Below are 19169 nucleotides of genomic sequence, written 5' to 3'. Positions count from 1 at the left end.
ATAAAAGACAATAGAAGTGGATCCCTGTCTCCAGAATCAGAGGATTTATGTTCAAATTCCATCTCTTGGGTTTACTATTTACTGTTGTCTTGTGCAATTTATTTACCATCCCTAGGTAGGCTTCAGTTTCCTAATCTAGAAAATTAAAGGGCTAGATTAGATGGCATTGGAAGTCTCTTAAAGCTCTAAATCTACAGTCTTAATACACTATGGAGAGGTAACAGCCTAGATGATACAGAAAATAAAAATACAAAGACATTATATATTCCTTAATATGTACCTATGGATGGGGTGGAGGGATGAGTAAACATGTATTTTAAAAACATCTCAGACTTAATAAGGATCTCATATAATCTAATTTGACCCATTTATGTATATGTTTGTATATGTGTGTGTGTGTGAAATGCAATATCAAATGTGAGAGAATCAAAGCAAATGGTTCAACAGATTAAACTAGAATTAAAACAGCTTAAGTGCCAGCATACCTTGAAAGAGAATTTACAATAAAATAAATGTCAATTACATTTTCATTTGAGACAAGGGGCTGCACAAAACCACGATTTCACTAAAAAGTAGATTTGAGGCACTCTCTTCTTCCAGGAATTTGATTTTAGGTGAAGCAAAGCTAATGTCCCTAGTGCCTATGAATTGTTATCTGGAAAGAGTCATTTTTTTATATACAGATCATAATCTAACCTAAATTATCAGTTCTTAAGGCCTAAGAATTTCATACAATTTGATTAAAAAGAGAAAATATTTAAATTGCTCATCTTCTGGGGAAGATTAAACTTGACTTTAAATGGCACTTCCTTGAAATGTACTGTGTCGGAAAGAAGTTTAGGACTCATAGAAAAAAAATCTGAAGACTGATAGTACTTTTCCTTCTTCTATCTAGACATTCAGGCCATAGGTAAAGATTTAGGGACTTGAAGATTTAGGAACTTGAAGGAAAGATACTGCTTTAAAATCTCTAAATAATCACTCAAATAAAGACTAAGCTCAGATTATTGCCAGAAAAAAATTATATTTATGTTATGGCAATTCCCCTTCTTTGATGGATCTCATTCCTTCTCAGTCCAGTCAGTCATCTCAGAATATATAGGAATATAAAAAATCAGGAACAAGAGAGTCCATCATGCATATGCATATACTATTTCAAGTGTAAACTTTGTTTAACAGGTAGAACTCAATCATAATAATATTATAGAATAACTTGACAGAAAAAAATGGAGTTGATATGAAAGTAAATCAGTCCATCTCAAAGATCTAGGTAATTCTCAATGGAAGGGAAGACTCATGATCCAAACAGAATAAATCTATTGAGCTTTTTTATCTTCTTTTTTTCAAAATACCATGAGTCTTTAAAAATAACAAAAAACTTTTTTTCTTCTCTTCTCTATTCTAAAGCTATGTGTATATTAAGGCTTATGTTTATTTTTTAATTCTCTCTAGCTCTCCTAAAAGGGTGGGAGTGGGAGTAAGGAAACGATTGGTAGATTTTTGTTTACATCTATATGCATGTCTTACCTAATTTTTAAATGACTGTCTTATAAAAATTACATTTAGTAGGATAATTAGAAGATTTTCATTAAATATTTACTATGTCTAATTATATAGCAACAACAATGCAAAGGTTGCATTTTAGTAAGTTTTTCTTTCAAATGGTCCTCTAAAATACTTAAGCACATTCTGACTTTTCTAACAGTTTCTAGGTTTCATAATCTCAGTATGGAAAGATCTGCAAAAAATATAATGCAAAAGGGATGAAACAAAAGGAATTAACTGTTTTCTAGATAAACGAAAGGAATTAGCTATTTTCTAGAATGTGGGAAATGTTTAAAAAAGAGATATTAAACTTTTTTTTAATTATAGATGTGGAAGATATACCAGAAATCATGAGTCCATCTCTCTTTGAGAGTCACTATGGAGCTTAGAGGGAGGAAAAAAAGAGCAGGACTCAGAAGATCTGAGCTCTAGAATCAGTTCTCACTCAAACTAGCTTTGTTACCTTGAACAAGTCATTAAACCTCTGTGGATCTCAATTTTCTCATCTGAAAATTGAGGGAATTGGGATCAATTCTATCTAAGTTATGCCTTTAGTTCCAGGATTCTAAGTTAGATGGGTTATTTTTCCATTTAAGGAAAAAAAAGGGATAATGAAATTATTTGCACTCAAATACATAAAATATATATATATATCAGGACAGCTAGGGGGCACAGTGTTTAGAGCATCAGTCCTGGAGGCAAGAACTGAACTCAAATTTAGATTTAGACACTTAATACATATATAAAGTTGGGCAAGTCACTTAAACCCCAATTGCCTTCTCCTAAAACAAACAATGCAAATATATATATATATATATAAACTTCTTGATGTCATAGCTTTTGAAAGGAGAGAAACCTTAGAGAATATCTAATACAACTCCCATATTTGTGGCTAAGAAAGCTAAGGTCCAACCAGATGAAGGGACTTACCTACAATGAGTCAGGAGAATCTGGGATTTGAATCCAGATCCCTTAGATTCCAAATCCAGCCTTCTTTCCACCACAACTCTTCAGAATGTTTTGTTTGATATGAATTGTTTACTAGAGAATGCATTTTCATTAACTCCTCACTAAAAGAAAATTATTATTGTTGCTGAAACAATAGATTGTGTGTGTGTGTGTGTGTGTGTGTGTGTGTGTGTGTGTATCTGCAGTTGCACATGCTCTTTGATTTAAAATTTATCTCTACTTCACTGTCTTGGAGTATTAAACAAGAAAAGGACTTTTGCTAAGTCTGATGAGATAAATAAAAGAAAACACAAAGGATCAGCAGAATTCAAATGAAAATACCTACTTGTTGCCTAGACATAATTTATTTACTTTTCTTGGCTGAAAATATTCTCTGGATGTTTTTGGATTCTCAAAATAGGAACAGAAAATAATGCTTACCTTCACTTGAATCACACACTGTGCAATCACGTACCAAACGGGTTTTTCCTAAGGAAATTTTAGGAGATGAGCAGGAATAGGAACGTGAACGGAGTCCAGAGAGGAGTGAATCCTAAAGGACAGCACCATTAAGTGTAACAAATCCAACATGTGACTTACAAATATGATGTGATCAATTGCATTGCTAATACTTCTCTTCTGAAAATAGAGGCTATTCAAGTTAATCTTTCCTGTTCCAAGGTATTTTTTTTAATTTGAAAGTTTATTTGTTCTATTTCTATTTTTTTAATCCTGCAGCTCTTCAAATGCAATTTTTTCTTTCTAATGCTTGGAAATAGCTAAAAAATCTACATTTTGTTTTCTAGATAAATTTGGATCTTTGAGAGAATATAACAAAGTTAAAATTCTAGCAGGATAAAGATTCTCTACAAAAATTAGACTATACTGATAAGATGCCAACATTACTAGTTAAAAAGTGAAAAAAGGTAGCCAGATTTTTTTATCTGTGATATCAAACATGAAGAAATATATTAGGTGGATTTCCTAAGACTCACTCCTGGGACAAGAAGGACAGGAGTTTCACAAGATGGGCATGGATGGGTTGGTATCTGCATCACTTCATGGGGAAACACCCAAATTGATGATATCACCAAGCCATTTGAGAATTTTGAGTACCTGAAGCATAAAATGATCAGCCTGATTTCTTAACTAAAAGAATTCATTTCTCTGACTTGGAAAAGCAGTGAAAAGACAGAAAACTTCTATAGTTACTTGAGATTGCTTAAACTGGAAAAGCTTATTAAAAATGAATTTAGATTTTAAAAAATATGATGTCACAATAGTTTCTAAAAGCAAACAACTTCTATTTAAATACATTATACAAGTTGTCACCTCTGGGGAGAAACCCAAGAATCCCTATTTTGGAACAGATTCATTGAATAATCCTTCTAGGTCTGCACCTAATTTCCAAGAGATGTCCATTCCAGCTGTTTCCCAGAGAATTGTATTTCCCCCAGCTCAGTATAAGATACTATTTTCCAGGGCCAGATTGTGGTCTTGTAGTCTAGCATTTAAACACCACTGAATTTACATGACTATTTTTTCTATTTTTTATGCATCCTGTATGGCTTTCCATTTTGGTCTTTTATCCCCATTGTTATGTTATTGTTATAGTACATCACAGAACACTAGTCTGCATGAACATAGGGAAAACAAGATAATATATAACATTTTCCAAACTCTAGAGAATTTAAAGATGTAAGCACTAGAAATTTATTAAAGACAGATCTGAAATAATATTCCAGTGTTTCATTGAGTACATAAGCATCATGATCTCAGAACTTCCTAGCTATCATTTATAAAAATGAGGTCCAAAATAATGAATCCCTGTAACATTTGTCTACACACATCTAACTTTTCTTAACATACTTCTCTGTCCCAACTCCAAAGGAATCAGGGTTATAAATCCCTGTTTATTTATTGAGTTTCAAATGGGCATATTTCTTCTTGGGCATCAAGGGTTTGAAAGGCTTTTCCTAGAATTTTTTGTGCTAGAAAAATATGGGGTTCATGTATTATTACAACTATTGCTAGACATGACTGTACTCCATCCACTGTTGAAACAGGAAGTCATTGAAGTCACACTTACAGTAATTACTCTTATGATCACCAAAAATTCTTAGACAATAAATTCTATTTAAATTTCTAACCTGACAATAGTCAGGCTGTTTTTAGTCTGAGGGGGGACAGCAGGATTTGGGAAGAAGATGAAACAGATCTGGAACCAGTAGAATAATCTTTTCCACTAGGAGCCCTAAATATCTCAGAACTACAAGAGAAAGAAACTTTTCTCACAATCTTCACAACTGAGTTCCTACTAGTAAAGAAGAGAATGATGGAGAAACCCCAAAAGACAGGATCTTTATGCCAATGGAGTCCTGAAAGATTTGACTAAATGAAGAGAAGATGCAGATTGATGATTGTGTATTATCTGTATATCTAGACAGACACATGTATGTATGCATACATATCTATATGCGGACAAACATGTGCAAATATTCATCTAGATACAAATGTATCTGTTGTATAAGTGCATGCATACATGCACACACAAATATATAAATACACCCAAACTTGGTCCAAATAGAAAAACACACACACATAACTATAATGAAGGACTTACACATTAGGAGTTATAATTTCTGTTATCTTTGATTCTTTAAATATATGTATCATACACTCATATGTGTAATACATAACAATATATATGCATGTATATGCATGTGTGCATGCACACAAAGAGAGAATGAAACAGACCTGCTATTTCTTAAACATAGGAAGGTCCTGAAAAATTCCTATACTAATGCGAATGATATTTGTTTTACAATTTCTAAGCAAAAGAAGTTGCAGAGGTCCTAGAGAAACTAAGTAACTTTCTTGTGCAAGGTCATATATCCTATATACGGGAGAGATACTTGAGTCAAGGATTTACTGACCCCTAGAATGGCTCTCTATCCATTCTACCAAGATTACTTTTTTAAGTATAATATATACTTTCTAAAATATAATTTTTTTTCTGGAAAGTGAACCATGTGAGATTGTGACCATTTCATGAAAATTGAACTGTCTCTCACTTCAAATAAAGGTGGTTATTTCAGAGCTTCATACAATATTCATAACTGGAGCTCTGGTCTACATTTGTAACCATATACAATTCTTATCTTCAGAAATATTACTTGAGTGTCAAATTCTACAAACTTATGTCAGTTATAAATAACTGTCAACTACATCAAATATTGACCACTGAGAAAAATCTCTTGAGGGAAAGGGGTGTGGAGAAGGGGAGGATGCTGACTTCTTTCCAAGTACATTTGTTTCTGGAGAAGCTAAAAAGCAACGTAAAAAGCAAATACTCTTAGTTATAATTACAAACAGATTTTTTCCATTAATCAGCTCAAGTTTTTCTTTGGAAAAAGATCAGTTAAATCAAAGATGAGAGAGAAATAAGGATGATGGGTTTCCTAAAAGCAGTTCTGCCTTAGTCCCAGTCATTTCAAAAAGGAATGTGTATACTTCCCAGTATTTTGAACAATTAAAAGAAGGGCAATCAAAACCAGTTTCACTAAGAATTTAAAAAACTTGAAGTTTCACAGAGCAGTCTATTCTTATAAATTCATATTTAGTGAACAGAAACACAAGAGTGTTATATGAAAAGAAAAATAAAGAAGTATTATTATATAGCATTATTCTTACCTAAAGAAGTAGACTGGCCTCAATAAAAAGTAAATAGGTGGAAAGAAACTATTTCCACAACCAAAAACAAGAAAAGCATTTGCTCAAATGGCATTGGAAATTGGTTAATGTTTTCCTTTTTAAAATCAGCAAAATAAAAGAGAATTTCAAATTGAAATTGTCATAATAAGAGAAAACTAAAACATTGTTACATTGTTTACATTGACTGGTACAGAGGAGGACAACAGCTGAAAGCTTAATAAATATTATCCCCTCTTTGTTCACAGTTTTCAGCTAATTTCCCAAGGCAAATAACATTTTATGTGAGGCAAGTAGCCATGCCAACTTTCAGGCATTTGTACTATCAGTTTTTGCCCATTGACCAAGGCAAGTTAGTAGAAATAATTTTTTATAAAAGTTTTTAATTTATTTATAAGATTGTACTTATTTGTGCTAAATGGATGTGCAATAAGTCTTTATAGCAGGGGCTATACAAATTACAGTGAGGGAGAGTGATATAAGCAGGCCAACCCAGGCTGAATCAAGGTCTCAAAAATGCAGTCCATGTATTAGGCACAGCATGTGGTGTCTTTCATAGGTGTCTATGTGTATGTATGTATGTATGTATGTATGTATATGTATATATGCACACACACATGTATACATGTGCACAGAAGCCAGTTGATGCAGCAGATAAGAGCACTGACTAGCCTTGGAATCAGGAAGACTTATCTTCCTGACTCCAAATCTAGTCTCTGACACTTACTACTAGCTGTGTGATCCTGAGCAAATCACTTGACTTTCTTTGCCTCAGTCTCCTCCTGGAATTGGAAAACCGTTCTAGTAGCTTTGCCAAGAAAACCCTAAATGGAGTCACAAAGAATTGGAATGACTGAAGCAACTGTACAACAATATATAAATAAGCAAAATTCAGAATACCTTTGATTGTAGATTGTTGGAAATGGAAAGGGATTCAGTCCTACTGATGTTAAAATCCAGTTCAATGTTAGTCTCAAATGAGTCCAGCTCATCCCCACTTGTGGTCCCTGTTGCTGAGGAACTTTGAGTCTCTGGAGGGTAGCAAATATGGGACTGCTCGGAATTCCCTTCCCCTTCACTGTCAGCATCCAGAGCATCAAGGCTGGAACTGAAATATAAAATAAACATTTTCTTCACTATGCACACATAAAATATCAAAGGTACCTTTGAGATGATCTAGGGTCAGAGGTGTCAAAATCCCAATTTGGCAAGAGTACTGCTGAACCAGATTTAAATGTAACCAGGAAATGCTTCACAAAATAAATAAAAATATGATACAACTGAGGTATATTAATTTGTAGTGTTCTTAGCCAATATGCAGATCACACAGATCCATCTCTAAATGAATCTGACATAAGTGGTGTTGGAATAACCTTTTCATTTCTGAGAAGAAAAAGTACTTGTCTGAGGTCACATGGCTAGTTAGTGAGTGAACTACAAATGGAACTCAGGCAAAATATCAGAGGGTAAAATCTTTTTTCAAAAGCTCTTAGTGGTCATCTGTTTCAACTATCTCAATTGACATATAAGGAAAGAGATGCCCAGTCTATGTGACTTATTTAAGGAAATGGGACCAAAGTGGCTGAATTGGGTTTCAAACCTAAGTCCTCAGGATGGGGTCAGTCAGTCTACAAGCATTCATTAAACAATTACTATGCTAACCAGTTAGGAATGAAAGAAAAGCTAAAAATATGTCCCCTCCCCTCAAGGACTTTACATTCTGGTGGGGAATGCTACATAAGTAACTGTACAACCTCCAAGATAGATACAGAATTGATGGAAACAAGGTAATCTCAGAGGACAGAGGGAGTGACTAGGAAAGATCGATTAAGACTGAAAAAGCAACATTCCTTCCATTCTACCATCCTGTATCACTCATAGAACAGAAATTCTTTCTAGCTGCCCAATCAATTAATTAAAGCCAGAAAAGGCTATGTCAACCTTATCTTATAATTCTGAATCCAAATGTACTTGTGAGTGAGAACAAAATATTCTTGAGTACTTTCTCGAAGTGCTTTATTGTTTTCTTATTTGTTTGTTGTTTTATAGTTTGGTGGTTTGGTCCAAATTCCTTTTCCCCCAAAATAATATTCCTCTCTAATAAAAGGGGGTTTGGACATCCTGAGACATGAAAAGCTGGTTTCAGTTAATATTCCCTCTGCTTCAATTTGTTGTTCATTGTTGTTTTAAAATTTTATTATAGACCCTAAGAAGCCATTCTCCAAATATTTAAAATGCAGACAAAACAGAGCCACTTGGCAGCTTTGATGTCAGACTCTTGGGAAAATCTACATTCTGAAATATGTGATGTGATCATTCTCACTCTTGTCCCTCAGCTGAAAGCCTCAAAAAGGCATGTATAAGATACCCAGGAATAATTCAGAGATGAGTGCATCTTAAACTTACACCCACATCCCTTCAGAAAATTTATCAAATTAATAGTTACATTCCATCTCTAATTTTACCTCATTTTTGTTACTTTCAAACTGAAATGAAAATAAATGAACTGATCATTTAATTTACAGTTTTATTCCATTGCATTTTAAACTCTAAACAAGAACCATTTCAATAAGCTCTCTGATGTCAAAAAAAGAAAAACCTGTACTATAAGGATATATGACTTCATTGGAATGGGTACCCCCTCCACGGACCCAAATCGTAGTCTGCTCCCCATGCCTTAGAAGGCATTCTTTGTGAACAACTTTGACTTGAAAAATGCATCACCTGCTAACGTGATGAACTTGTCTGAACTTAACCAAGGCTGGTTCATTTAATCATGATGGGTTTCAGGCCATCCTGGGGCCTTGCCAGCTTGTAGGACTTCCTAGGGTAGGGCTTCCATGATCACCATCTTCTAGAACTCAAACACCCAAACCAAATAAAGCATTACAATAGGACTATATTATCAGGAGCAAGAACTTTTTTTTATCATTACTGTATCACAGGTCAAATTTTATTTCAATTACAAAGAAATCTGGAAGAGCTAAAATTTAAAAAATGATCAGTCAAAAATTTATTTAGTATCTACTATGTAGCAAGACTTAGCAACCAGTTGGATATTTGGAGAGAGGAAAAGTGAGAGCTCTAGAATAATGCTGAGAAAAATACCAAACAGAAAGATGGGTAAAATAATGATAACTTCTTCAGAAATAAGGAAATGCAAATAACCAGGAGAAATATAGGAATTAGCCTGTTTTGAACAATAGGACATCAGGTTGGTCACAGAACAGATACTTAGATTTATGGATATTTTGAATTTTATCGTTATTCTTCAAAATAAAAATTCAGTCCTATTATACTTATAGACAAGATGAGTCTTTGAAATCATTATTATGATAATTTAATTGTAATTCTTTTAACCCACCATGCAGTTTTTCAGTTCAGTTTCATTTATGCGAAGGATAGGGAAAAGGAAAGACTTTTCATCTTTTAACTTTTCCGGAATCCATAAACCACTGGGTTCTTTAATAGCTGGAGAAAAATCAAATGGTTGACTGCCTGCAATAACATTCTAGCCTCCAGCACAAGACTTTCAAATTATGTATGCTATCTTTCCATCTTTAAAACCCAACCCTGGAGTACTAAAAGAGTTGATTTACATAATACAATTTAAGGTTCTTTTTTTACTATGGAATCAAACTAGTTAAGTTACTAATTCTCTTTACTAGATTACTGATCTCTAATTGCATAGAAAAAGTGCTTCAGGATGACTTTACTCCCATCCCTATACAAACTCCAATATCCAAGGATACTGGCCTTGCTTCTCCTCATAAATGATACTTCATCCTCCACTCTGTGCTTTTCAATTGGTAGCTCCCCATTCCTTGTATGTTCTCCCTCCTCACCTAGGCCTTTTGGTTTTCCTTAAGATTCATCTTAAATCCCATGTTCTTTGGGAGGTCTTAGTTTGATAGGAAAGTCTAATTCAAAATGGAAAATATGCTGCTAAAAATCAATAAGAAGGAAAAAAGCAAAAACTATTGACTAAATTAGTGTAGTATACTGAATATTGAGATTAAGATTTAGCTTAGTTCCTTTTCTGCCACTAACTAGTCAGGTGACCCTGGAAACACACTCAAGGCTCTCTAGGCCTCAATTTCTTTATCTGTAAAATGAAAGAAAAAGTCCCTTCAACTTCTTAATTTTTATAATTATTTATGTGCAAATTAATAAGTATTCACACAACCTAAAAGAAAACAGGCTTTATCTTATGATAAGAAGATAAGAAAGCCAGAAAGATTTTTAAAAGCTTTTTCTACTCTATTTCTTTTGTATTGAATGGATATTTTTTTTGCAAAAATATTTTTGGGGGGCCACAGATATAGTTTGTAATAAGAGAACTGGGAAAATCTTATGAAAATTATTGTTGGGTTAATTTTTCTGAACCTGACTATAAGATCAATTCATACATTGGACTGAGATTTCTGACCCCTCCTCCAAAGGGTATCTTCTTACCTTCTTTCCTTCAGTTGATTTTGCTCTTTTTCAAATTCACGCAATTTGAAGGGAAGATGTGAACTTGGCATACACAAATCAGCAGGAGACAGGAAGTGCTGTTGTTCTCCACTGTTTACTGCTACTAGACTGTTTTCATTTAATGCAATAATATCTTGGCTGGCTTCCTTGGTTAAAACTTGTGCACAGTTCTGAGTCAGTAAAGTTGAGTTCATGGATTCTGCGTTGGACTGGGCACTAAGACCTTCCACATTAATATAGTTAATATCCAAATCACCAGCCTGCAGTTTGAAAGTAAAATATGTGGTGAGGGGGAAATGAATAATATTAGCCTTTCTAAAAATTAACACGACTTCTTCAATTAGAACATAGCCTAAAAATTTATCTACTTTATCCCTGTTTTTGAGAAGAGTAAAATGATTATTTTAATAGCTCCACAGAACAATAACATTGTTCAATTTAGACTCTGTTAGGGTAGCAGGAGGATGGAAATCTAGTGGGGAATGATAGAATATTGGGTTGGAGAAAGATAGATGTAGTCAAAGAGATTAAAGAGACATACCAGTAGCAAAAAGATCAAGGTTCATTTATAGTTCCAGAGAGAAGTCCAATACTCTTTAACTAGCAGTGATATGCTTAGAAGCCAGCACTACTAAAATCTATGGATATAAAAAGGCTCTGACAGGAATGCATTGATATATTCCTCTCTCTCTCTTAATTAGAGAAACAAGGAGGTTGATTAAAGACTCTCACTCCCCCCAGGAAGCATTTGGAATTGGGTGCCAAAAGTCTTTTAACACTTGATTTTATTCTTTGTTATTATTATGTTGGTATTTTAATTTAATTAAATATATTTGCTTTGAATTAATGTGTCATCTGTCATGAGTTGTTATAAAGAAATACATTGGCTTAAATACAAGGGCTTAAAGCTGTGTTTTATTTTTTTAACAGTTATCTACTCCTATAGCTAGGAGTACCTGAAGTGGAGTAATGTTCATGGGGAGTGAGAATCATTTGTTTTACAAAGCTCAATAATTTTACCATCTAATTTTAGAAACTTTTCCTGGAATTGCAATTCACTATCAAGTTTAACATCAAAAATATCATGCAATACTTTTATCTATAAGGGAAGACAATGAGGTTAGATGTTTTAGAAATTTTTTTAGGAAAAAATAAGGGTTAAGCTTTTTTTAAAAAAGTATTATTCAGACTTTTCTCTTTTTTTTTAGGCTTTTTTTTTCTTTGCAAGGCAAATTGGGTTAAGTGGCTTGCCCAAGGCCACACAGCTAGGTAATTTTTTTAAGTGTCTGAGACCGGATTTGAACCCAGGTACTCCTGACTCCAAGGCCGGTGCTTTATATCCACTATGCCACCTAGCCACCCCTTATTCAGACTTTTCAAAGTGTTTTCAGATGATAATTTTCTCAAACAGGCAGTTAAATAACCTGACTCCTGATGGGTAGCAGCATGGCTTAGTAGTTTATTGGCAACATTGAGGAAGTTGTGCTCGGTTGAGACGGGGAACAGGGGAAGGTGACAGGATGCTTGCCAGGCTATTGCTAGGACAAAGAAGATTCCAACATATTTCAAAGTTCTACTCTGTGCTCCTTACAATGTTTTCATGACTAAAGTGATAATAAGAACAAACAGAACTTAATAACTTGATAAGTATATTAATGTGTTATTTATGGTTAATAAAGCATGCAGATTGATACACTAATATAATACATTATATGATGTAGAAACTCTATATATTTTTATCTCTTACTAAAATTCCTCAGACAATTACTCAGTTCTTTACTTAATTAATGTTCTCATTAAACATGATATACATTATAATTATTAAACCAAAGTTAAACCTTGCCAAAAAAGACAAAGAAATAACATCCTAATCTCATATTGGAAAAAAGGAGGGAAAACATGTCCCACAACATATCAATTGGTGACTCATCTTTGCTTGGTAAATACATGCATTTTATAATCAGGTAGCTAATGAAATATAGAATAATCTGAGAAATAATTGGATCAATGCAAGCTTCAATGAATATCCATTTTGAGCATCAGAACAAAGCTAAAACTTAGAAATTGGAATGGAGTCACAACATGCCACAATTAATTGCTCTGTTCTTGCCAAAATGGTACCAAGACACTTTGATCTTATCCTAAAATTGGCACTCATGTAAGTAGAGTGCCATCTCACAACATTCTTGGCTTCCATTACTATCTAATATTTGGCTTAGTAAAAATAGGGAATCTAAGAATGCTTCAAACTTAAATCACATATAATAGCAGCTAAAATTGACACTAAATATAAGGAACACATACCCTCCCCATTCCAGACAGAACCTTAGTAAATGAGGTTAACAGTGAAGATGTTAAACAGATGAAGATGATGAAGCATTTATCAATAAGGTGAAATTTAACATGGGCAAAATTATAGTTTTATATGTGGATTCATTCAAATAATCAACTTCCCAAGTACAAAATTGGGAGACATTGCTGGACCACAGGTCATTTGAACAGGAGTTGGGGATCTTAGTAGATCATTAAGTTCAATAATAGTTACAGTGTGATGTAGCAATGAAAAGAGTTAAGCAATCTCAGACTGTGCCTCAGTGGTCCATTATCTAGTTCTGGGAGTTGTTAGTTTTTTGATATATTTAATCCCACATCATCTGGAGTTCTGTATTCATTTTCTAGACATTTTGAGAAGTACTTTGACAAGCTGGAGAGCATTTGGAAGAAGGGAGGGTAGGGAAAGGAAGTGAAATATATTCTATTAAGAGCCTACAATGTGTCAAACACTGTGCTAAGTGCTTTACAAATATTATCTCGTTTGATCCTCAATGATATCCATTTTACATTTGAGGAAACTGAGGCAGGATAAAATTACTTGCAAGAATCACATAGCTCAGATATGTCTGGGTCTAAATCTAGCCAGGACTTCTTAATGTCAGGCCCAGCACTCTATTCACCTACTGGAGAGTAACCATGAAGGTCTTGGGAACATGCAGTATCAGGATCAATTGAAAGAAATGGGAATTCTTAGCCTGAAGAAGAGAAGACTTAGGGAGAAGGGCAGGCTAATTCTTCTCAAGTACTTGAAGGGTTGATGTATACAAATAGAAGCAATGGGGAAAATTTTCAGAAAGAAAAATTTAGATTTCCTATAAGGAAAAAAATTCCTAGAATTAGAGCTTTCCAAATGTGAAGTGGATTGCCTCAGGTGGGAATGGAATGCCCTACTGGAAGGTCATTAAGCAGTTGTTGGACAACCATTTCTCATTATGCTACAGAGGAAATTGTAGATGGTAAGTCTGTGATTCTGAGAAGTGTGCCCGGGTCACTTCTCTCACGTCCTATAACAGGTTAAGGGAAAACCTAATGGCATACCTTGTGTTCTGTCATTTGATGATTTTAAAAATGGGAGCAGACCAATCTTGTAAACAGAACATCAATGTTAGGGGCTTTACCTGATCTATTACCATGCAATTTGCATAAACTTCATCACTGCCATTGAGCATGTTGGAAAGCCGAGATGCAGCATGGAAAGTTGATGAATTTTTAGACTTTTTGAGAATATCAAAAGAGTGGTGTCGTTCTAGAAGGAGGGAAAGCAATATGTAAATAAAAAATAAATAAATCATTTGCCTTATTTCTCATTTTCTCCCCTCCTTTATTCAATTAAGAAAATCAAGTTTATATTTACATTGAGCACTGTAGTATGGCTCTATTTTTTCTAGAACCAGAAAACAATGGCTGTCAGCAACAACGGGGAATGAGTTATTCTAAAAAGGCAATTTTTTCAGGTAGCCTAATCTTTAAGTCCCAATATTCCTTTTTATTTTAATGAAAATAAAAATTAGAAATTTTATTTTTATGAAAACATTTAAAAAATGTGTTACATACTCACCTATCTTCTGAAACAGAACACAGTGAACATAATATTATCATAATGACTAAAAACATCATTTCAGACATTACCTGTTATACCATGATACAGAACTTTTGGTTATATCTGTTGTTTTTTATTTTTCTGTCTTTTTTTTGTCATTAGATTGGAGCTACCACTTTTCACTGCTTTAAACCTATCTTCTTATCCCCCATATAACTAATATTATCTATTGCCTATATGCCTATATCTATGCATAGATATAGATATATAGCAATTGACTAATACACAAACATAAAAACACATAAATTTGACAACAGGCTGAATTACCAGATCCAAATAATCAATATTAATAACTTCATGGAAGCAGTCTTCACTGGAGTACCAAAGGCAACTATGCTTTTTACTTTACAATGACTTGGATAAAGAAATCCTGCAGATAATATGCATTATCAAATTTGCTTATGATACAAAGTTGAGAGAGATAACTCATGTACAAACAGATCTAATATCCAAAAAAAGATTCTTAATGGCTAGAATATTAGACCAAATTATATTAGAATGTTGGTTCTAATCCATTAAGAGTTTAGAAACTACCTAACCAATTTGTTTGAATTTTTACAAAGTAAAAGCAAAATAAGTTCTAGGTGAGGATTTTTTTGCAATATGATTAATGTATATGAAATCTCAGTGCATTGGCTTTGCAACATCTATTTTGGTTGATCAGAGATATTTTAACCTCCTAGTTCTCAGAGAAATAAGGTTATAAATAAGTGAAATATTATATCAGAGAATCAGATTTAAGTATAGTGAGTAAAGAAATATTACACTTATACAGAATTTCTGGAAAGGATGTCTAGAACAGCTAAGCAGTATCCAAGGAGGTAACCACTCGCTGAAGTGGCTATCAAACACAGTGCCAGGGTATGTGAGCTTTTTTCCCCATCCCTGACATGTGGCTGCTAGATCTCACTGATCTTAAATTCTGTGCCTGTACCTGTCTTTCCCCACTCTATTTAGGCTACTAAAATGAGATTCACATGTAAAATACTTCAAACTACTCATACATTACAGAAACAATTGCTATTTTCCTTGATCATATTTACCTTTTTATAACACTCAATAGCATTTTTTATAACTTACTATATAGTCTAATTTCAAATACACAAAAAATTTTGTAAAGCACTTGGCATGTTCTAAATCTGAATAGGACTTTTTTAGTAAAATTAATCTGGTCAAACTATTCCACAATGTTGCATGTTTCTAAGCTGACAAACTGCTAAAAATTCTGACACTACCATAGAACTGGGCTATCTAATTATTAACCACTTTTCTATCATTACCACATTAAGTCAGAGTACTAATTAGAACGTCCCAGGAACCATTAAGAAATTCAGGGAGGCTCAATACTAACACAAACAACACATCTTCATTAACAAACTCTTTAAAAATATGTATGACATGGTATTTTTTAGAGCTACACAGAGTTCTGAAATACTCAGCAAGAACTTTTTCATCTAACTTATGAAACCTCATTATCTCACTTGAGAAAAGAATAAGAACCTAGAAAACTTCCTTATGTAAAGAATATTTCACTCAGTTCATATTCTTTTTCAAGGAAGAAAATCTATCTGGGCAGTAGTTGCAATAGAGGTCCTAAAGATCACATCAGTGGAAGCAAAATAATCTAACCATGACAAGAGCTTATCCAGTTACTCTGAGCATCTTAGTAGCCTATTTGCACCATTTTTTCACTGTTTTGCACTATTAATCTGATTTTCTGTTTAAGCAATGACAGTTAATGGAACCAAATACTCTGAACTGGCCATTCTGAGGCTTAGATAAGACTAAAAGGGATTGAAAAGAGGAGACTCAGTGGCATAATTTCCACACTCTGAAGCAAAGTCCCTTGCTTTAAAGTTTGCTTGATTTCAACTCTACAAATATCATACCTTCCCCAGGTTAACCTCATCATCTGAAATCTTAGCATATTGGAGATTGATTTAGTTCTGATACTCAGCATCAATTTAACATCCTCATGACTCTTCCCCTCTGACTGAAAGACTAGAGAATAGATAGATAAACTCTTCTCAAGGCCTCCTTTTTTACAGAAGGCTCAAACTTTTCAACTAACTTCATTTAGCATCAGCTATTCCACTGCATGAGCATCTTTACTTGGTGCCTATCTCCATCTCCACTCCCCTTTCACCACAGGCTTTTGTACACTATCTTCTCCAAATGGAGTGTAAGCTCTTTGAGGGTAGAGACTATCTTCATTTTTTTAATTTGTGTTTCTTGTGTTTACAAAAGCCTATAAGATAACAGGGATTTAATAAATACTTATTAATTACTTAAAGGGAAATGCTTCCTTAGAGATTACACAGGGCAAGAAGATCAAGATTTCTTCATGTTAATTTCTATTACTCACAAACTATCTATACTCAGACTTGCCCTTTTTTACTTTTTCCTAAACAACAAAATGAGCATTATACTTAGTATCTTCAGTCTAGTTTGAGGGAGAGATCTTATATTGTGTGTGTGTGTGTGTGTGTGTGTGTGTGTGTGTGTGTGTGTGTTTTAAAGGGCCCTCCCAAATCACTAGCCCTGGGAAAAAAAGTGAACACAACTTCTAATAGCCAGGAAAAATAAAGTTGCTGCGTATGAAGAATCATCCACCTACATTGATTCCACCCAAAATAGAACAAGAATAACATGTACTATTAAAATACAGCTTTCAAAACTAGTCCAATCAGATTTATTGGGTTGGGGAATGATCTTTTAAATTAAGAACTAAGTGGCAGATACATAGACTTGAAGCTTTTAGTAGTTAAAATCACACCCCACTACTAAAAGCCTATTTGAAGGAGAAACTCAGTTGTTGTTTTTGTTGTTGCTGCTGCTGCTGCTGCTTTTTTAATTTGACCTAGGGAAATTTTCCAGAAATTAAAGTTTTATGTTTTCTATTATGCATCATATATTTTCAGCAATAAATTTGACTAACAAATTATTGCCAAGCAAATCTCCAGGGTATTTTTTTTCTAGGTTTTTGCAAGGCAATGAGGTTAAGTGGCTTGCCCAAGACCACATAGTTAGGTAATTATTAAGTGTCTGAGGCTGGATTTGAACTCAGGTACTCCTGACTCCAGGGCCGGTTCTCTATCCACTGTGCCAACTAGCTGCCCCAGGGGTATTTTTATAATGGAAAAATAAAATTCATAATTAATGTGTTCTATTTAGCTAAATTCTAAACATATTGTAGTACACTGTGTGACCCCCCCAGATGAGATACAAAGCTTAGATAAAACATAGTTCCTGCCCTTGTGGTGTTTACAATCTAGGAGGACACATATTACTTTTTCTCTATGAATAAAAAAGTTTGTTTTCTGGAAAGTTAAGCATTGCTACTTATCTATGTAGTTAATTTGTAAATTATTAATAAAAATAATATTTTATAGACAATAAAAATAAAGGAACTTTATCTCCCCTCTTGTTTAAATTATCATGAATTTTCAATTAGGGTTATAGGTTTTATTATATTATTAAATTTAAAAGAAAAGAGCTTCATATTAGCAATTAATTACTTCAAGTCATTAGTAAAAACACTGAAAAACTCAGAGTAAAAAGAATGCTTTACTAGATATGGAGAACAGAAAAATGAAGGGTAATTTTCTTTAGTTATTCTTTTTTTGTGAGGCTATTTGGGGTTAAATGACTTGCCAAGAATCACAAAGCTAGTAACTGTCTGAGGCCAGATTTTTTTACCTCAATTCCTCCTGATTCCAAGGTCAATGCTCTTACCATTTTACCACCTAGCTATCCCTTTGTTACTCATTTTTAAAAAAGAACAGCTATCTTTTGCTTTGCATTCTAATAAGTATAACTCACTCAACAATTTTTTACTTTTAACAAAGATTAAAAAAGAAAAGCAAAAATATTTTTAGTAAAAATTAACCCACACAAGGATGTGACTTGTTTCATTCAAACCTGTTTGTATAAAGGAACTTTAAAAAAATGCATCCTAGTCTGACAGAAACTAGGTATAGAACATATAGTTTAGACCATTTAACCAAGATAACGTTAAAATGGATATGTGACCTAGATAAAAAGGGAGATACCATAAGTAAATTTGAAGAACATGGAATATCAGACATGGATTGGAGAAGTATTTATGAATAAATAAGAGCTAGAGAGTATTGAGAGATACAAAATGGATAATTTGGATTACATTAATTTAAAAAGATTTTATACAAATAAAATTAATTTAGCCAAGATTAGAAGGAAAGAAGAAAATTGGGAAAATACTTAGAGATAGTTTCTCAGTAAAAGTTCTCATATCTCAAATATAGAGCAAACTTTGTCAAATTTACAACAATATGAGTCATTTTTCAGTAGATAATTGGTCAAAGGATATTAGCAGGAAGTTTTTTTTGGATAAAGAAATCAAAGATATAAATAGTGATATGAAAAAATCATGTTCTAAAATGTTCATAGCAGCTCTTTCTTTAGTGACAAAGAGCTGGAAATTGAGGAGATGGCCATCAATTTGAGAATGGTTAAATAAGCTGTATATAATTATGATGGAATACTACTACACTGTAAGAAATGATGAGCAGGTTGA

At 33.5% G+C, this 19169-nt stretch overlaps 1 protein-coding gene across 10 annotated transcripts in view; it reads right to left on the bottom strand.

Annotated features, from left to right (window-relative positions):
• The window catches only part of ARHGEF28 (Rho guanine nucleotide exchange factor 28), a 378068-nt gene that overhangs the window by 110348 nt on the left and 248551 nt on the right, over window positions 1-19169 (bottom strand). For all 10 annotated transcript variants that reach the window (XM_074208046.1, XM_074208045.1, XM_074208043.1 and 7 more), the window contains 4 exons: window positions 14133-14260; window positions 10660-10940; window positions 7105-7312; window positions 2935-3046 (listed from right to left, as the gene is read on the bottom strand). In XM_074208046.1, coding sequence (XP_074064147.1) covers window positions 2935-3046; window positions 7105-7312; window positions 10660-10940; window positions 14133-14260 — 729 coding nt within the window. The remainder of the gene's footprint in view (window positions 1-2934; window positions 3047-7104; window positions 7313-10659; window positions 10941-14132; window positions 14261-19169) is intronic.

The sequence above is a fragment of the Macrotis lagotis genome, chromosome X, assembly GCF_037893015.1.
Source record: "Macrotis lagotis isolate mMagLag1 chromosome X, bilby.v1.9.chrom.fasta, whole genome shotgun sequence".
In the NCBI taxonomy this organism is placed as follows: domain Eukaryota; kingdom Metazoa; phylum Chordata; class Mammalia; order Peramelemorphia; family Peramelidae; genus Macrotis; species Macrotis lagotis.
This window is presented reverse-complemented; position numbering and strand designations above follow the sequence as displayed.